General features: G+C 40.2%; 1 protein-coding gene across 1 annotated transcript in view; it reads right to left on the minus strand.

The window, feature by feature from the left end:
- Nucleotides 1-8: 8 nt before the first annotated feature.
- LOC135091639 (otoferlin-like) overlaps nucleotides 9-21,727 on the minus strand; it is a 198,620-nt gene continuing 176,901 nt past the window's right edge. The window contains 12 exon segments of the mRNA XM_063989424.1: nucleotides 9-1,831; nucleotides 4,868-4,968; nucleotides 6,095-6,313; nucleotides 6,497-6,695; nucleotides 9,987-10,174; nucleotides 10,339-10,469; nucleotides 11,295-11,470; nucleotides 12,323-12,402; nucleotides 12,404-12,494; nucleotides 16,849-16,973; nucleotides 16,975-17,031; nucleotides 21,500-21,589. Coding sequence (XP_063845494.1) covers nucleotides 1,651-1,831; nucleotides 4,868-4,968; nucleotides 6,095-6,313; nucleotides 6,497-6,695; nucleotides 9,987-10,174; nucleotides 10,339-10,469; nucleotides 11,295-11,470; nucleotides 12,323-12,402; nucleotides 12,404-12,494; nucleotides 16,849-16,973; nucleotides 16,975-17,031; nucleotides 21,500-21,589 — 1,638 coding nt within the window. The 3' untranslated portion in view covers nucleotides 9-1,650.

A 21,727-nucleotide genomic window follows, 5' to 3' on the forward strand; every position in this document is an offset into this window, starting at 1 on the left:
AACAACACTTAACTTTAAGACTTTTAATGGACTGAAAATGTTGTTGTATAAGCTGAGATATACAGTAACTCATACAGTATATATAACATTGCTCAGCCACCGTATACATGTAACAAATTAAATACCTATACATATTAACTTTACCCTTTCAATATACGTGTGTATAGTTGTGTGTAGAGTAATGGTATATCTATATATATACATAGGATATGATCAAAACCTTATCGTGTAAAATATCATATAAATAGTTAAACAGGATGCTATCTTGCAATGGTTTAGTTACTATATAATGTGGCTAATGTAGATTTACTATGTGATTAAAAAGTTTATACTGTACACTCACTACCTTAAAATCTTAGGATACTGGGTTTATTATCACATATGATAGTAATCTATTTATCATTGTGGTTCCATAAACTGATCACACACAGCTTGCACAGGAGTAAGTGAGGTTATAACAAGAACAGGAGTGTGTCGTACATAATTAAGTGCAGGAGAGAGAATGTTTTGTGACACTTTCCTTAATTATTTGTGCATAGTATGTGAAGCCTTAAAAATTGGAAATGTGTAGGTATACTTTCTTTATAATTAATTTAAATACTAAGTTGGAAATTACGCAGTCAGTTGTAAAATATAAAGGGAGCATTTTCAGCTAACAGAAAGTATAGGCAGCAGTCTTTTTGCCAACAGAAATTAGCTAGCAATCTTTTAAGTTCCCATGGACAACAGCTAGTAACCATAGCCAAGTAATGCCAGCTAGAAGTATCTTACATGCCAATTACACTAGCATTCTATATTTTGTGGAATTGCTAGTTATTGAAATTATATGCCCTAGTAATGGTGAAGAGATATGTACTACCTTTGTTATGTACCTTCCTTTATATTTCTTTCCCTTTTCTTCTCACTCCTTCCTTATTTCTAGTGTTTATCATATGCTCTCTTTAATATGAGTTTCTAATCATAGTCATATTTCTGTCTTGCTTTCCTTCTTTTAGTCCACTTTTCCTTTTCTTTTTATAAGTTCTTTCATATAGTCCTTACCAGATATTCTCTTATTTATATATGTCTTTCATTTCACTCACTTTCCATTCTCATTTTATTTTATTTTCTACAGTGATCATAGTCTGTTGCTGTTCTTTTCACCATCACATTCTCCTTCTGTCAATGTTTTGTCTCTCCTTCTTCATTCCCTTTTCAGTCCTTCTTTACCATTCTTCTTCCAATTCTTATGATCACTTCTATTATCACTCATTTCTTTTTGTTTTTGCATGTCATTCAGACTTATCATTCTCCTCTTTCTCATGTTTTTGTCCATCTTTTCTCTCCAGCTTTTCACATTTTTTCTACATCTTTTCTTCCTTCTAATGCTCATTACTTTTTTCTGTTTTATTTATTTTTGTCCATCTCCTCCTCCTCCTCCTCCTCCTCCTCCTCATCTTACTGTTAATTTTTCTCCTTTTCCTTCTGTTCTTAATGCTCATCACTTTTTTCCACTTCTCTACTTATTTTTGTCCATCTCCTCCTCCTCCTCATCTTTTTGTCAATTTCTCTCCTTCTTTTCCTTCTATTAACATTTATCATTTCTTTTCCACTCCTACTCCTACTTTTACTTTTCCAACACTCTCTGCTCCTCCTGTTCCTCCTCCTGTGTTATGCGCCGAGGATCTTCTTGACGGTGAAGCCAGGCACAGAGTAGAAGAAGAGGACGAAGAAGACGGTAAGTGCGAGGAAGGCAAGCAGCTTCAGTATGGCCCACTTGTAATTGTGCCAAATGATGTAGCGGATGCTCTTCAGTGGGTTGAGGAACCACATGAAGGAGGCATCTGGTCGGCTGTTGGGAGAGAGAGTAAGGGTGGATGTGAGTAGTGTGGATGCATGGAGGGTAGGACAGCAGTGTGAAGATGCTATTGGGAGTAAAGCAACACACACACACGCACACACGCCACTATCATGGCAGACAGAGAAGTCAATGCAAACAGGCGCTCCTAAAAATCCAACCATCTAAGCCGCTGAGAGCTGCCTTAGTGGAAATACAGAGGTGAGGGTTCACACTGGTTTTACTTGTTGCTGTCCTGTCTCCAAAAGTGTTCTGTAGAAAGCAGTTAGGTAAATTGTTATAATGAGTGGTGAAGAGGAACGAATATGTCAAAACTCGCAGAGATGAGCAGAAAAGTTTTGAAAAGAATGTTGTGGAGAAATGTAAAGACCAACCAAAATTATTTTATAAATTCATCAATGGAAAATTAAAGAGTAAAGACGAAATAAGCATGGTAAAAGCTGGAGAAGAGATAGTGGATGACCCAAAAGAGGTGGCTGAAGTGTTTAACAGATACTTCCACTCTGTGTTTACTAAGGAAAATTATTTCACAGGAGAGAGGACAGTGTTAGAAAAAGGGACCGACCTAAAGGAGATTAAAACATCAGTAGAAGAAGTAAAGAATATGTTGGAAGACCTGGATGTAAGGAAAGCAATGGGTCCTGATGGTGTATGGAATTGGATTTTAAAAGAGTGTAGCTCACAATTAGTCTCGGTGCTGCACAATATAATTAGCACCACCCTGGTAAAAGGTAGAGTACCCATAAAATGGAAACAGGCAGATATTACCCCAATTCACAAGACTGGAAATAAAGAAGATCTATTAAATTATAGATTTGTGAAAAGATTATCAAGAAAAGATGGGTGAAATACCTAGAAGACAACAAGGTGATAACAGAGAAACAGTTTGGCTTCAGAAAAGAAAGATCTTGTGTTACGAATTTGATAAGTTTCCACTCAAGAGTAATAGATACCGTGCAAGAAAGAGATGGATGGGCCGACTGCATATAGTTAGATGAGAAAAGCATTTGATAAAGTTCCGCACAGAAGACTAATGTGGAAATTGGAAAAAATTGGAGGACTTGGTGGATCACTGTTAAAGTGGATGACTGACCTTTTTGACAAACAGAGAAATGAGGACAGTAATTAAAGGCAGCGAGTCAAACTGGAGAACAGTAATAAGTGGAGTCTCGCAAGGTTCAGTACTTGCAACTATTGTGTTCACAGTTTATGTAAATGATATGACAGAAGGTGTAAAAAGTTACATGAACCTTTTCACTGATGACGCTAAGATTATGAGGAAAGTAACAAATGAAGAGGACTGCAATACTTTAAATCAGGACTTAATTAAGATTAATAAATGGTCATTGAGGTGGAACATGGAGTTTAATGCTAAAAAAATGTAGTGTGATGAGGTTTGGAAAAAGTGTGAGACCAGTTGGCAACTATTACTTAGGGAATGAGGAAATCTCTATAAGATCAGAAGAAAAAGACCTAGGAGTAATTATTACTGACAATTTGTCATTTGGGAAGCATATAAACAAAATTATAGGAGAAACATATAATTTGCTGAGAAACATCAAGATAGCATTCTCCTATATTGATGAAGATATGATAAAAAAAAAAAAAAACTGATAACAACGATGATACATCCGAGACTGGAGTACACAGCATTAGTGTAGTCACTAAGTTTGAAAAAGGATACAAGAAAGTTAGAAAGAATCCAGAGAGCTGCAACTAAAATCCCTGCAAGCATAAGAAAGTATAGTTATGAAGGAAGGTTGAAGAGATTGGGCCTGACTACACTAGAAATAAGGAGGGAAAGAGGTGATTTGATAGCAATACAGTAAAATCCCTCTCATCCGGCATTCGAGTATCCGGCAGCTTCAAGTATCCGGCACATTTTTCCCCGAGCCTTAAAATCAATAAAAAATCAATGTGTACTCATAAAATTGATTAAAATTCCCGCGCGAGGCATACTTTGTCCCCTCGCCACCAGAGCGCACTGCTTCGCGCCACCCGCGGCCCACTGCACTGTGTTTACTCAGTGACTCAGTCCCACGTGTGCACTGTTTATCACCTGATGCCTTCATCATGCCTAAAGTTGTAGAAAAGAGGAAGTGTGTTGTGCTTACACTTAAGCAGCTGATCAGATCAGCTGCTGATTAAGATCAGCTGATCTTTGTTATGGTAAGATGCGTGAGTGTAGGGTGGTGATTGTGGACATAATTTCACTTCTATTCAAGTATCCGGCAATATTCAAGTATCCAGCATGTTGGCGGTCCCGTTGATGCCGGATAAGAGGGATTTTACTGTATATAGAATATTGGAAGGAATGGAAAAGTTGGACAGAGAAGACCTCACAATACCAGATATGAGAGACACAAGAGGACATGGAAGGAATATGAAAAGGAGTGTTTGCAGAAGAGACATCAAGAAACATAGCTTCCCACACAAGTATAATAGTGTGGAATGAACTTAAGGATGAGACTTTGTGTGCAAAGACAATTCATAAATTTAAAGAAAATCTAGATAGTGTGGCTCTTGTCCTGTATTTCACAACTAGGTAAATACACACACACACACACACACACACACACACACACACACACACACACACACACACACACACACACACACACACACACACACACACACACAGCATATGAAAAAGTGACCCAGAGTGACTTGCTGGTTTGGGATACATGAGATACTAAAGGACACGGAAAGTGCTGAAGAAGAGTGCTTGCAGAAGAGATGTCAATAATATAGTTTCCCATATAGAAGAATTAATGTATGGATAACAGTCTGGATAAGGAGATAGTAAATGCAAAAAACATACATGGATTCAAGGCTAAGTTAGATATTAAAAGATATGGAGATGAGACAGCATCAGCATAGCTATTTTCCCATAAGCCACAACTAGGCAAATACTCGTACAACTAGATATGTAATACACACACACACACACACACACACACACACACACACACACACACACACACACACACACACACACACACACACACACACACGCACGCACGCGCATACTTGGGTTTCTCCAGAGGGTCAGGTTCGTTGCGTCCAAGGCCAGCTGGGTTCTTTTCCGCCTCCTCCTTGGTCAGCAAGTGAATCTCTGCCTCCACTTTTCCCTGCAACACACACAAACACACACCATCTTAACACAAGGTGAAAATACATATTCAAATGCATATCAAATACGTTAAAAAGTATAATTTTATGCTTTTATTTATACCTGACATAAAAGTACTGTTGAACTGCAGTGAGTTACTGTGCTCTATTTTACTTTTTTGTAAATAAAAGGAAGTTGTAAAACAGGAATAAGTATAAATTTGTATATTTCATTTGTTATTTCTTAATGTTATTTTCAGGCAATATTTATAGACTCTTATTTGTAAACATAAATCCTAAATATACATACATATCAAGAGAAGGGAGAAAAGTATTCCATTTACAAGTCCTATAAAATCATAAGGTGAATGACTAAACAAAAATCCACCTGCACAAGAACCTTAAATTCTCACCATCAGAGCCACACTGGAAAGAAGACAATGAAAATGAAAGTATATGGGAGAAGAAGGAGAGAAGGACTGAAAAAGAGGTGGATCAACTGCTTGAATGAGGATATAAGACAGAAAGGGACAAGAAAGCAGAGGCACACAACAGAACCACATGGAGAAGGCTCATCCCAAACAGCAACCCTGTATAGAAATGGGACACAAGCTGAGAAGTGCACAGACCAGCAATTCCACACAGGGTGGCCCAGACAAAGCATCACACACTCACACACACACACATTATTCACATTCTTAGCCCCATTGACAGCTGGTAGAAAGGGACAGTCTTGTGGACAATCCTACTACATCTTAGGAGCTTAGGCATAGTGCACCTGGCCAGATACAACCACAGCAAGGTCTGACAGCATTAATGTTTACCCTTCATAATGAAACTATTCCCTACCCAACACCTTCCCCAATGCTGAGACCACAGTAGATGCAGGGTACTTTCTACAGAGTACCCTGCACTCTAACTGGGTCCAATCAGCAAAGAGCCTTGCCAAGTGTGCCTACACCCACTCCCAAGTGTTGAGGAAACTGTCATTTTTGTGCACTCACTACTGTCACTCTCCATTCACCTCTATTACACATCATCACTCTTCCATGCTGCACAGTCACTCCTCTCTCATTCAGTGCTTTCTTCATGCAGTTCATCCACTCCAGGTATGGTCTTTCTCTATAAAATCTAAACAACTCTTACTGTCAGTTCCATCTCCTCATTCTCCTTCTTGATGTAGAAAGGCCACCAGCCCTTCACTCGGCGCTGCTTGAAGATGTTGACCATGGGCACCGAACCATCTGTCTTCAGCATGTTGAGGGTGCACAGCTTGGAGCTCTTGGCACCACGGGGGAACCGGTTCAAGTCCAGCGTAATGGCACCCAGGAAATCATCGGCAGAGAAATGGTCTGCGTCCCATACCTGGAGGATGGTGGTGAGTGGTGATGGTGGTAGTGCTGGCACTGGTGGCAGTGGTGATTGGTGATTTGGGTAATGGTGGTGGTGATTGTGTATGTCTAGCCTGTTTAGTACTGTTTTGGAAGCCTTTTCTGTCACTGCCTTCAAAATAAGCCCATACACTATTCTCCATTCAGTAAGACTCACCTGCAGCTCCAACCTGGCAGGAATCTTGCACTCTGTCTCATCCCAGGAGAAGAGCGACTCTTTGCGGCTGATGACAATCTTCTCCTCCGCCACCAGGTACTCAAAGGGAAACACAAACCTCCAGTTGAAATTCCCCTCCCCAGTGAGAGAGCGGTAGTGGATGTCGGTGCACTGGGTGTCCTCAGGGCCCTTCAGCCACCTGGGGGAGGGGGAGGGAGAATTAGTCATGACAAGTGAGTTAGTGTAATATCTTGTGGGCATGAATGAAGAGTGAAGTCATCTACACACACACACACACACACACACACACACACACACACACACACACATGCAGATGATGCAAAGTTGCTGAAGAAAGTTGAGAGTGCAGATGACTGTAGAACTTTACAAGAAGACCTGAACAAGATAGAGTGGAGTTATAGATGGGAAATGGAACTTAATTTAAAGAAGTGTAAAGTAATAGAATTTGGAAAAAGTACAAGAAAAGTAAAAGGAAATTACCGTATTTGATGGCTCACAAGACGCATGAGCTCATAAGACGCACCCAGTTTTGGCAGACATTGAAATGAAAAAAATAAATAAATAAAATAAATAAATAAATAAATAAAATAAATGAGCGGATTTAAGCTCTGAATATGAAATGAAGGATTTCACCTGACATTTGAAGACACTCACATGCATTTAGATTGTTATTAGATTCCATTATTTTGCATTTAAAAACTTTAATATTTGCTAGTTGCCTATGTACCAATCCTATTGTGAGATGTAAACATGTACCTGGCATATGGTGTCGGCAGTGACTGTGAGAGACTAGAGAGGTTAATAAAGTTTGTTCATAAGAATGTTAAAAGATAGGATCAATTTTAATTGTATGAAAGTGTGTCTTACCTCAAGGAGTAACATATCACACTGTAAAGAACGCAATGAAGCTTGCCGTGTCACCGGGTTCGGCGCCTAACCGACCACGTGTTTGTTTTGGTACATGCAATGCGCGGTGCATAGTTGCATAGGCAAATTCTTTCTTACTGGTGTTATTCTATGTGAATTACCGGTAAGTATGGCCTATTATATGTTGTTACCTCGAAAGAAAGAGTTGTTTTTTGGTGTAGTACCAATCATCACTTTGCGTACATGTGCGAAGATGTCTGGGGTTTGATTTTAGAGCCTCTGTTCCCTTAGACTACCACCAACCACTGTCTCAGTGCTGAACCTTGGCCTCGTAGGACGCAGGCTCATTTCCTGAGACTTTTTTTTGGGAGAAAAGGTGCGTCTTATGAGCCATCAAATACGGTATGTGTTGAATGGTGTAAGGTTGAGTGGAGCAGAAGAGGAAAAGGATCTCGGTGTTACAGTGACTGGGAACCTGACCCCAGAGAGATACATTAGCAAAATTACAGGAGAAACCTATAATTTGTTGAGAAGAATAAGGCAGGCCTTTGCATATATATGGATGAAGAGATGGTCAGGAAGATGATCGTGTTGCTGATAAGACCTAGACTAGAATATGCAGCAGTAGTGTGGTTGCCATATAAGAAAAGGATATAAGGAAGTTGGAGAGAGTTAAAAGAGCACCTACGAAGATGGTACCAAGTATCAGGGTCTTGTCATATGAAGAGAGACTGGAAAGGCTACATCTACCAACGTTGGAAAAGAGGAGAGAAAGGGGAGACTTGATTGCGATATAATAAAGCATATGAGGGAGTAGAGGAAGTGGACCAGAGCAACTTAATGGTCTGGGATACACGGGACACTAGAGGACATGGAAAGAGGCTGAAGAGGAGTGCTTGTAGAAGAGACGTCAAAAAGTATAGTTTCCAATATAGAAGTATTAATGTATGGAACAGTCTGGATGAGGAGATAGTAAATGCAGAAAGTATACATGGATTCAAGGCTAAGTTGGATATTAAAAGATATGGAGATGGGACAGCACAAGCATAGCTCTTTTCCCACAAAGCACAACTAGGTAACTAGGTAAATACACACACACACACACAAAAAGATATTATTATGGTGGACAGTGTACACATATCTAAAAGAAATTGGACAAATATAGATATTGAGACAGGATAAAAAGAGGTTTTCTTGGATCCTGTACAGTACCACTAGGTAAATACACCCACACCCACACACATACACACACATACACACACACACACACACACACACACACACACGAGTGAACTAGTGAATGAGAGTTTTATATCTGTTTTTACAAAGGAAGCTGAATTTGTGGCACCGAAGGTGGTATCACAGAATGAGGGAATACAGGAGATAAAGTAAAGAGACAAGAAATCAAGAAACTGCTGGAAGAGCTGGATGTTAGAAAAGCTATGGGACCAGATCAAGTAAATCGATGGATATTAAAACAATGGAGAGAACAAATGGAAGAACTCATATGGGATACAATTAACAGCTCATTGAGAGAAGGAAAAGTACCAAGAGAATGGAAAAGAGCCAATATACAAAGGGGGAAATAAAATGGAACCATTAAATTACAGACCAGTGTCACTAACAAGTATTGTAATCAAGCTTTGTGAAATAGTAATTAAAGACAGATGGGTGGAATATCTAGAAGATAAAAAGCTAATTACAGAAAAGCAATTTGGATTCAGGAAAGGGAGATCCTGTGTCACAAATCTACTGAGCTTCTATACGAGAGTAATAGATGGAGTACAAAAGGGGGACAAATGGGTTGATGTGGTATACCTGGATCTCAAAAAAATTCAATAAAGTTTCCCACAAAAGCCTTATGTAGAAGCTAGAAAATGAAGGAGGATTAAAGGGGGTAACACTGAGATGGATGGATGATTATTTACAAAGGAGGGAAATGAGAAAAGTAATCAGAGACACTAATTCAAGTTGGTGCAAAGTGACAAGTGTGGTAGCACAAGGATCTGTGGTGGCACCTATCATGTTTCAAATATATGTAAATGATATGACAGAAAATCTAAATAGTCATATAAACCTGTTTAATGATGATGCAAAAATAATGAAAATAATAAAGGATGAAAATGACTGCAATGAGTTACAAAAAGATATTGACAAGATATATGCATGGAGCCAAAAATAGAAAATAGAATTTAATGCCAGAAAATGCCACGTGTTGGAAATAGGGAAAAAGTAAAAAGAGACCTTCATGGAAGTACAAAACAGGAGGAAAAATAATGAAAAATAACGAAGAAAAAGATTTGGGAGTAATGATTCAGGACACATTATCACCTGAAAGACACATAAATAGGATATTAAGCTCTACATACAGCTTGTTAACAAACATTAAGGTGGCATTTAACTATTTAGATAAAATGATGAAGAAAATTATAACAAGCATGATATGTCCTAAATTGGAATATGCAGCAGTAGTTTGGGCTCCACATAGAAAAAAGATTTATAGAAACAGAGGATAGTGACAAAGATGCTACCAGAATTGAAAGACTTAAGCTATGAAGAAAGATTTTAAGAGATGGGATTACTAACACTACATGCCCCTCACCCCTTCACGTAGATATCAGACATCTTCTCCCCGGTGAAAAAGGCATCGTCCTCCAGCACCACGTCATCAGTGTTCCAGATGATGATGCGCAGCTCATAACTCTTGGGCTTGCGGGGCGTCACATCAAGGGGTGGCCCGGGAAGTGGCATGTCCATCGGGAACATGTCCACCCACATTTCCAGCTTGCCCTGTACATGACATAGGAACTTCTTAAGAGATTACAGGTAAGCATTTATGAGTAGGAATTCCTCAGATAAGCAATAAATCCTTAAATTTGAGAATAACCATGAACTTGTATGGACAGAAATAATTCAAACATGATTAAACCAACCCACTTTCCAGCACAACTTGCCTGCTCAATGCCGGGCTTGTCTAGGTTGTAGAGTGGCCGGGTTTCAATGTGTTCTGGCACCAAGCGGCACCCAACCTTTGGCACCTCCTCCCACCGATGCAGGACAGCCAGTGCCAGCTGCTCCTCACTCACTGTTAGGGGAAGTGTTAGTTGAAAGAGAGACCTGAAGGAATGAGTCATAGAGGGAAGGAATGGACATCAACTGACAGAAAAAGCAGGACAATTAATGTATGTGTAGGTATGCAAACAGGAAAAATGTGACTATATACATACTAATAATGATGTAAATATGAGCAGGTAAACACACACACACTCACACACACACACACACTCACACACACACACACACACACACACATCACGTAGTGGTGGTTAACATGCTCAGCTAACAACCAAGAGGGCACGGGTTCGAATCCCAGGTGCGGCGAGGCAAATGGGCGAGCCTCTTAATGTGTAGCCCCTGTTCACCTAGCAGCAAGTAGGTACGGGATGTAACCCAAGGGGTTGTGACCTCGCTGTCCCAGTGTGTGGTGTCCTACCTAAAGATCCTACCCAAAGATCAGTCAATATGAGCTCTGAGCTCTTTCTGTAGGGGGAACGGCTGGCTGGGTGACCAGCAGACGACCGTAGCTGAATCACACACACACATACACACACATGTACATACATATCTTAATCAGAACTTTATCATCTTTCTTTTTGTCATTTTCAGTATTTTTTCATACACTACATGACCTTCATCTGTTTCAATATTTATTCATTCTCTCTCTCTCTCTCTCTCTCTCTCTCTCTCTCTCTCTCTCTCTCTCTCTCTCTCTCTCTCTCTCTCTCTCTCTCTCTCTCTCTCTCTCTCTCTCTCTCTCTCTCTCTCTCTCTCCTCTCTCTCTCTCTCTCTCTCTCTCTCTCCTGCACACTCCTTCACAGTCCCTCCTTCCCTCACACTCCCTTACACTTACCAAGGAACTTTGTTCTGTGTGGGTCATGTTCATCTTCGTGTTGGACAGTGAAGGTCTTGGTGCCGACCCTCACCTTGCCGGGGCCATAGTGGGGGCCCTCCAGCCGCCCCTCCTTGCACAGCCGCGCCAGGATCTGTGTTGGCTTCATGGGGTCACGCCACTGATTGTATCCGGTCCTAGTTGCAAGTTGTACTGTTACAAGTCAAGTCCTCAAATGATCATAAGAAATATAGGAAGATAATCTATGTAGGTACCAGGTCAGCATTCCCACGCTGTATTTCCTGCATTTCATAAGAGGAAAGTAAAAGAGACTAAAAAGAAAGCTCTATGAGAAAATAATAGTAATGCAAAATGCCAGCTGACCTTCACAAGGGAGCCCAGAAAATTAGTGTGTTCTATGATAGTATGTGTATTCATTTAAAGTTTACATACATTTTTCTTGAGTAGATTAAGGACAGAATATACAGTTTTGTCTTCCATGCTACTTTCTGCTTATTCTTATCTCAGAATGATGTTATCTTATGTATAATCAAAGCTGGTATCCTTCAGAATCTAGGTTTAAAAGTGTTTATTATTGTTTTTATGTGTGATCCATTTCCTCTAAGTTTCTCCTCTTCCTTCATGATCAATCACACTCATCCATCTATCCATTCACTTCCTTTCATGCTTTATATCTGCTAGTTTTGTCATGGGTTTTGTCTTCACACCTCTTATTCTTCCACAACCAGCCCCACAGTCACCCCTACTCACTTATGCATCCAGCCATCTATCTATTCATTTTTTTTTCCTGTTTTCATATCTGCTGTTTTTTTTATGGTTTTTGTCTTCAATCCTCAATCATTTTCATTCTACAAACAGCCACAGTCACCCCCCCGCCAGCCAGCCAGCCATTCAGCCATCCATCCGTTCATTTGTGTTCGTGTTTTCATATCTGCTCTTTTTTATGGTTTTTGTCTTTATTCCTCAATCATTCTTTTTTCCACAAACAGCCACGGTCAGCCCCCAGCTATCCATGCCCTGGTCCTCACGTCTCATATCTGCTGGGGAGGCCACAGGTGGCTCTGTGGCGGGAGTAGAATCGGTTCTCCAGGTCAATCTTGGTTTCCCCCAATCATGTCATCTGAGCCCACCAGGTCCCAGTCCAGCACCTGCACCGTCAGCATGGAGTCCTGTGGGAAGGTTGCCTCCACCTCAAAGCACCTGAGGGAAGTATACAAGATATGAGGTTCTGTAGAGCTGTCTTAGGTATCATCGTCATCATCACCATTATATGAAACATGCATAAGAAAATAAGGGAAGCTGCAAGAAGCCACCAGGCTTATGAAATATGCTGACCTACTTCCACCTATTGTGCTCATCCACAAATTTTGTCCTATTTTTCTTTTAAAAGCTTCATTTTGACTCAGCACTAACAACCTGATTATTGAGTGTATTCCATTCATCTATCACTAACTGAGAATCAATTCCTCCTTATCTCTTTCTAAATCTAATTTTTTCAAGCTTGAACCCATTATTTTTTGTTGTATCCTGATCAACCTTTGCAATTTTCAATGCAGAATAAAGGCATCTCTTGATCTTTTCCATCCACCTATGTCACCTTTCTGTCAGTTCCACACCAATGTACAAATGTGTACAGGGAGATGGAGGGCTACACATGCAGGTATCTTAGTGATGTACAGTAGTTTGATAAACTGAACTATGTAATTGGGAAGGGAAGGGTGGTTGATCCATCTGATAGTTCAGGCTGTTCAATGGACTGGATGTCTGTCTGCTGCCTAAAGTGAACTTTGTCTGGCTGGAGGTTTACTGCCTAAATCAGACTTTAATCCATACACTGAGGGGTGTGTGTAGTCCTGTATTGCATTTCATATATATATATATGTTTACCTAATGCAACATACAACTCTATTACCATAATTTACTATACAGTAGGGTACACGACAATGAACATGATTTGTTCCAATGTAGTGTTCATAATGGCAAATGTGCATTATGGCACCTAAAGAACCTATGAAAAAAATAAATAATTGGTTTCAGGGAACCAGAAAATAATATAAGAAATTCCCACAATTCTTAAAAAAAAAAAAAAAAACACATTTGCACGTACTAAATTTGAGATAACGCAACAAATATATACAGCACCTTTCCGAGCTTCATACCTAGTCCTAAATTTTTACCATCCTGAGTTTCACGCATTATCACCCTGAGTTTCGAGCTGTTTTGACAAGTATTGGTCACATTTACTTACTGTCAGCATCATGCATATACATACAGTAAATACTCACCTAAGTCAGAGCTCTCTCTCTCTCTCTCTCTCTCTCTCTTCCTCTCTCTCTCTCTCTCTCTCTCTCTCTCTCTCTCTCTCTCTCTCTCTCTCTCTCTCTCTCTCTCTCTCTCTCTCTCTCTCTCTCTCTCTCTCTCTCTCTCTCTCTCTGTGAAAGTAATAACAATCCTAATGATTACTAAATAGAGACTGATTGAGAATGAAAATGGAATAACATATATGAAAGTGACAAAGAAAGAGAAACAATAAAGTGAAAATGACATAAAATGAAAGTAAGAGAGAGAGAGAGAGAGAGGAGAGATGAAGAGAGAGAGAGAGAGAGAGAGAGAGAGAAGAGAGAGAGAGAGAAGAGAGAGAGAGAGAGAGAGAGAGAGAGAGAGAGAGAGAGGTTTCACTCCCCTGTCCCTTACCTCTGACAGATAAGGGGAAGGGGAGGTGACAGGGGAGGAGGTTTGAGACAAGAGAAAAGAAAGGAGAGGAAAAGAAAAAGGGAGGAAGGGACAGGTAGCAGATAGGTGAGTAGCGGCTTTTGCAGCTGGTGAGTTAGTTTTGAAAGGTTTAGTTTGTTATTCCAATATAATTTTTTATTAAAAATTCTGTGCTCGCACTAGTGGTGAGTTCATTATGCTAAATTTGGTTAAACTTTTCAGATTTAATTTTTTGTAAAAAATCCAGTGCTCGCACTAGTGGCAAGTTCATTGTTTTTTTTTTTTTTTTTTTATGTAAGAAGGACACTGGCCAAGGGCAACAAAAATCAATAAAAAAAATGCCCACTGAAATGCCAGTCCCGTAAAAGGGTCAAGGCAGTGGTCAAAAATTGGTGGATAAGTGTCTTGAAACCTCCCTCTTGAAGGAATTCAAGTCATAGGAAGGTGGAAATACAGAAGCAGGCAAGGAGTTCCAGAGTTTACCAGAGAAAGGGATGAATGATTGAGAATACTGGTTAACTCTTGCGTTAGAGAGGTGGACAGAATAGGGGTGAGAGAAAGAAGAAAGTCTTGTGCAGCGAGGCCGCGGAAGGAGGGGAGGCATGCAGTTAGCAAGATCAGAAGAGCAGTTAGCATGAAAATAGCGGTAGAAGACAGCTAGATATGCAACATTCCGGCGGTGAGAGAGAGGCTGAAGACAGTCAGTTAGAGGAGAGGAGTTGATGAGACGAAAAGCTTTTGATTCCACCCTGTCTAGAAGAGCAGTATGAGTGGAACCCCCCCAGACATGTGAAGCATACTCCATACATGGACGGATAAGGCCCTTGTACAGAGTTAGCAGCTGGGGGGGGTGAGAAAAACTGGTGGAGACGTCTCAGAACACCTAACTTCATAGAAGCTGTTTTAGCTAGAGATGAGATGTGAAGTTTCCAGTTCAGATTATAAGTAAAGGACAGACCGAGGATGTTCAGTGTAGAAGAGGGGGACAGTTGAGTGTCATTGAAGAAGAGGGGATAGTTGTCTGGAAGGTTGTGTCGAGTTGATAGATGGAGGAATTGAGTTTTTGAGGCATTGAACAATACCAAGCTTGCTCTGCCCCAATCAGAAATTTTAGAAAGATCAGAAGTCAGGCTGTTCTGTGGCTTCCCTGCGTGATATGTTTACCTCCTGAAGGGTTGGACGTCTATGAAAAGATGTGGAAAAGTGCAGGGTGGTATCATCAGCGTAGGAGTGGATAGGACAAGAAGTTTGGTTTAGAAGATCATTAATGAATAATAAGAAGAGAGTTGGTGACAGGACAGAACCCTGAGGAACACCACTGTTAATAGATTTAGGAGAAGAACAGTGACTGTCTACCAGCAGCAGCAAATAGAACAGTCAAGAAAGGAAACTTGAGATGAAGTTACAGAGAGAAGGATAGAAACCGTAGGAGGATAGTTTGGAAATCAAAGCTTTGTGCCAGACTCTATCAAAAGCTTTTGATATGTCCAAGGCAACAGCAAAAGTTTCACCCAAAATCTCTAAAAGAGGATGACCAAGACTCAGTAAGGAAAGCCAGAAGATCACCAGTAGAGCGGCCTTGACGGAACACATACTGGCGATCAGATAGAAGGTTGTGAAGTGATAGATGTTTAAGAATCTTCCTGTTGAGGAATAGACTCCAAAAACTTTAGATAGGCAGGAAATTAAAGCAATAGGACGGTAGTTTGAGGGATTAGAACGGTCACCCTTTTTAGGAACAGGTTGAATGTAGGCAAAACTTCCCAGCAAGAAGGAAAGGTAGATGTTGACAGACAGAGCTGAAAGAGTTTGACTAGGCAAGGTGCAAGCACGGAGGCACAGTTTCGGAGAACAATAGGAGGGACCCCATCAGGTTCATAAGCCTTCCGAGGGTTTTGGTTCGTTATTCTGATTAGATATTTATTAAAATTTCAGTTGGATTATTGCAGTTGTACATTGTAATGACTGTGCATTGTCTTGTACCCTACTAGTACTGTGTAAAATACAGTGACAGCCAGAATAAACTGAGTGTGTTGGCAGTGTGTAGGCAATCAGCTTGTCTCCTGCACTGACCTACCTGCTGCATCCACCAAGCTCTATTTGACAAAATGTCAGTATTTGTTCAGCTGCCCCTGCCTTTGTCTTCCCCCACAGAATTGTATGTCTTTTAAGCTGAACATCTGTTGTTCGGATGGTGGTGGAAAGTTTGCTCTCTTCAAAATTCAGTGTACCAAAGTTTGGTTTATTATTGTATTCACATGTCATCTAGTGAATGTTAAGGAATCAGACAAGGTTCAAGCAATCTAAATCCTTAAACTTGCTATTAATTACCAAGTTTGTTAATGTACTTCTAAACTTAAAGACATATGTACTCTAATTGAAACAGTAATATATAATATAACACCAATGATCTTTTGAGAAGGTTCTGATAAATGAATTATAAATTATTTCACAAGGAAAGGGCAGGCAGGAGAGAGGGGTGAGTGGTATTTTTATACTAGAAACAAATTGGAAAAAAGAAAGAGCTTATTATCAATTCAAGACTCAACACACACACAAATGCAATGGAGGAAACAAAATAAAAACAAGCTGATTATGCCCTATACTTTCAATCTTTCACTGCTGTTTGCCACATTTTTTCTCAGACATCTTTTCTTGTTCCACACAGCTACCTGCAAACATTGTACTGACTGGAAATTAATCTATTTATTTTTTATGCCCTTCCTTCTTGTGGATGCTATATAAAGACTCCATACATTGCTTCTGTGGTGAACTGTTGCATATCACAGTGAGGGGATTAATACAAGACTCAACACAGCAAAGCCACACACACTTCACTTACTTGCCAAACACTGGATTCAGCTGCTTAGATATGTAGTTCTCCTTATCCGACACCTTCTTCCCACCAAGCTGCACGACGATGTATGGGTCAGCCTTCCCATTGAGGTCCATTGGGTGCAGGTCCACATGCACGAATCACATAAACCCTCACCAACACATGTATTGGGTCGTTGGAGGGCAGTCCCTGGAGGTGGATGGTGGTGGTGAGATACAGAGGGTGATGGAGAAGTGAGGGAGGGAGGGAGAGGGAAAGAAAGGAATGGAGGTAAAAAAGAGGGAGACAAGGTGAGAGAAATAATGGAATATATAGGAGGTAGGAGGAGACCACAGGATAGGAATGTGCATTTAATATAGGATTATTATAAGGGCATGTGTGTTCCAACAGGAGAGGAAGGCCACTTGGAGGATGGAAGGGTAGGGTAAAGAAGTAAAGGAGTACATATGTGAAGGAGTCAAAGGTAGAGAAGGGACTGAACAGACCAAGAAGGGAGTTTGGATAAGGAGAAGTGAAGGTTCTACTGTTATGACCACACCCTTGGAGGAACAGAGGTGCCAGACAAGGGGAGAGATATGAGGAACAGTGGTATAAGGGGATCTGGTGGAGAGAGAGAGAGAGAGATGAGAGAGAGAGAGAGAGAGAGATGAAGAGAGAGAGAGAGAGAGAGAGAAGCAGTTAATGCACAAAAAGCAGGTTATTGCCACAGGGGACTAAGTAGACCAAACAGCCCCACATGGAAATCAGCACCACAGTAAGACAGGTCAGGTCACATGAGTTGAAGGTCACACAGAAATCAGGTCATAAGAATAAAAAAAAAAAAAAAGTCACCTTCTCACTGGAACATCTTAGCTAAAACGTCATTATTTTTCTTGCCTCTCCTTTTCATAATCGAGAAGAGTATCTGTCTTTTTATCATTTGTAATACATAGTCTAGTTGTGTTTCTGGTCATGTTACTGTGAAGGTAGTGAAAGGTTAGAGAGAGATACACACACACACACACACACACACACACACACACACACACACACACACACACACACACACACACACACACACACACACACACACACACCATGAATCACACACACAAACACACACACAAAGATGGAGAGAAATCTCAAACACACAAATTAATAAGAAATAATGCTGACACAAAGACAAAAGATGACAAGAACAGCTTGGACAGACAAAGGCAGGCCAAACAGCAGGCCTTAGACACTAGACTAAGGCAGACACACAGGCCAGGCAGATGAAGAAGCAAACAATTCATAGCTTTTCGCCAAACTAACCAATACACAAAAAAATGAACTAAGACATTCTCATAAATTTTGCTGAGCTATCTAGGAAGCATCCTACCCTAGCATCTATTTCTTTTAAACCTACTGTTGTTTTAATGCCACAAGTAAATATTTTAGTGATGTATACATGAATGTATGATCCATACTATATATTTCAGTCCTATGTCCGTGCAAAAATGTACTAATTTTCAATACATGCAATGTATGCACACAAAAATTTCAGTGAGAGGCTTAAGATCTCAGCCAACTTGAAAATTTTTCATTTGAATAACTTTCACTTGATTTATTAAAAATTTTGTTATATGACATGCAGGTTCATTAAAAAAAAAATGTGATATGTCAGTGAAGCAAGTATGCTTATTTTTTACCATTCCTTAAAGCAGCAAGTTCAACACTAGTCAAGCCTTCTTCATGCTTCAGATGTAGTGAAGCTCCCCACACCAAGCTGGACTCTAGGCCTTGGCTGTCATCTACTGGCACAGACTGCTTGCTCAGTTATACTACTGTATTTCTGAACTGTTTGTATTTATAAGGAAACATTACAGAAACAAGTAACCCATGCTAGCTGATCACAACAAAAAAATAAAGTCCACCTTGATGTGTTGAGTTTTGATATGTCAGCAGCATGAGCACAGCACTCCTACAAAATCATTAATACATTCCTGTTTTAAAAAGACTTCTGCATGTACACTTAAATGCTTGGGTGTGTGTACAGCATTTGAGGATGGTGTAACTTGCATTTCACTGATCCATAAGAAGATCCACAAGTGCTATTAGAATTGATCAAAGAAGAAACAAAGGAAAAAAAGTATTTGAATCTATACCACACAACAATCTGTCACTCACATCCTGGATCTGTTCACTCATCACTCACTCACTCTCTTCCAAAGACCTTGCTTATAGCAGGTATTTTCAAATGAGCATCAGTAAAACCAGCAGCAGGGCATGGTGGTGGTGGTGTTGCTACTGCTGAGGAAAGTATCTGATGTGTGTGTGTGTGTGTGTGTGTGTGTGTGTGTGTGTGTGTGTGTGTGTGTGTGTGTGTGTGTGTGTGTGTGTGTGTGTGTGTGTTTACCTAGCAGGGTTTAAGCAGGGCTCATAGTGTCCTGTTTCCATATCTATATTTATCCAGCATTTCCTTAAATTTATGTACATTTGGTGCTGCAACAACTTCTTCATTTAGACCATTCCAAATATCCAGTTCTATGTGGAAAACTGTACTTCTTGATGTCCCTCAAACAATGACTCTTCCTGATCTTCTTTGAGTGCCCTCTTGCCCGTCCAGCTTCATCTTCTTCCAGCAACACAAGGTCCTGCTTGTCTATCTTCTCAATGTGGTTAACAGTTAACTATTCTATACATTGTTATTAGATCTCCTCTTTCTCTTCTAACTTGCAAAGTTGGCAGTCTCATTTCCTTCAACCTCTCTTCGTATGTTAGGTCTTTCAGCTCTGGTACCATCCTTGTAGCTGCCCTCTGAATTCTTTTGCAACTTCCTTATGTCTTTCTTCATATGTGGAGACCACACCACTACTGCATATTACAGTCTGGGATGTAGCATAGTGGCTATAATTTTTTTCATCATAGTCTTATCCATGTAATGAAATGTCACCCTAATATTTGTTAACATCCTGTATGTCGAGCCAAATATCTCATTCATATGCCATTCTTCGGTCAGGGTATCTTGAAAAACCACTCCTAGGTCTTTTTCCTCCTTGCTCTTCATTATTACTTCCTCCCCCATTTTATAGTCCCATACAGGTCTTCTTTTACTCTTTCCCACTTCCATCACTTGGTATTTCTTAGCATTGAATTCCAATTTCCACTTCTTGCTCCAACCATAAATCTTGTCAATATCTCTTTGCAACTACATACAATCAGCATGGCTTTTTATTACTCTTAACAATTTTGCATCATCAGCAAACAGATTAATATAACTGGTCACACCCTCCTACATATCACTGATATGCTAACACTGACCCTGGTAGTACTCTGCTTGTTACATTACTCCAACTTGAACAGGTGTCCCTGATCACAGTTCTCATTTCTCTGTCCTTTAAGTAGTTCCTCATCTATTTCAGTCCTCCTATACGTTCCACTTTTCACGTATGTGTGTGCTGATACTGCCAATGTCTTAGCTATTCGTAATATGTTTGAAAATGCCTTGTGTGCACAGAATCTTATCTAGCTAAGTCACTTTTATATTCATCCTTGGGTAACTTCCTGCTCTCTCTCTCTCTCTCTCTCTCTCTCTCTCTCTCTCTCTCTCTCTCTCTCTCTCTCTCTCTCTCTCTCTCTCTCTCTCTCTCTCTCTCTCTCTCTCTCTCTCTCTCTCTCTCTCTCTCTCTCTCTCTCTCTCTCTCTCTCTCTCTCTCTCTCTCTAAGTGTGATCCCTTCCTGTGAGAGTATCTGGCTGGCTACACACAGAACACGGAACACACACAACACAGAGCTACCACACAGATCTGTACAACCCACAGAAACACACCAGTGAGTCTGAGGAGGTGCGTTGCCTCAAAAGCAAGACATTAATTCTGTAACATTACAACAAAATTTCTGCATGGCCTCTGTGGGTTATAGCTCAACGAGGAGACATAGAGGAATCCCTTGTTAGTCATAGTAGTTAAGTAGATGGACTAGAGAAGCTTACACACAGAGAGGCTTAAACTAATAAGCTGATGGGAGGGGAAGCAATATTTAGACTCTCCAAGCGGGTTAACCTGTGACTCCGTGATCAGTTTGGAAGCCTTTGCCTGTGCATGGAAGGAACGTCAGAGATTAATTAAAACAGAGAGGGAACCAAGTGCCATGAAGTGAGGCAGCAGATTGGGAAACGAAGGTGACATGAAATAGAGACTCAACAGATCTCCCTCACCCCAAAGACTTATTCTAATGTTACTTTTGACTGCTCTCATGTGGACCAGTTAAGGTTGTCATGCAGCTCTGAGGCCAAACAGAGGTGGTGCTGAGGCTCACCACCACCTTTCTAATAAAATACACCATATTTCTACTGATATGTACAAAAAAAAATCAAACCTTTGTAATAAGTGTACGTAGCTGCATCAACTCAGTTTTATGTATGTAATAAATGCTTAATAAAATTTCAAAACCTTACAAAAATACAAGTCAACCACTTAGAAAAATATGATAATGGTAAACTTTCCAAATATAAAAATATACTATCATTCAATACATTTAAAAACATTACAAAAATATACTATCAAACATTACAAAAAATGAACTTTCAACCATTAAAAAATAATAATATTCCTAGAAAAATACCAAAGCACTCAAATCTCTTACAAGTCAACAACCTGACCTGATCTTGGTGGCGGCTGTGACCTGGTGACCTCACCTGGAAGAAGCCGTACTGAGGGTCACCGCCAGTGATGGTTGTGTCATCGATGTCCTTGGGGAGGGGCCAGCGGTACAGCTTCAGGGAACCCTGGGTAGGGGGAAGGGGGGTCTAGAGGTGCAGGTGTGGGCAATGCATGGCTTTGTAACAGGACATAAGTTTGGAAGTAATAGTTTTTTTTTTTTTAATGTAAGAGGAGAACTGGCTAAGGGCAACAAAATGCATGTG

This window comes from Scylla paramamosain, chromosome 38 (assembly GCF_035594125.1).
Source record: "Scylla paramamosain isolate STU-SP2022 chromosome 38, ASM3559412v1, whole genome shotgun sequence".
Lineage (NCBI taxonomy): Eukaryota > Metazoa > Arthropoda > Malacostraca > Decapoda > Portunidae > Scylla > Scylla paramamosain.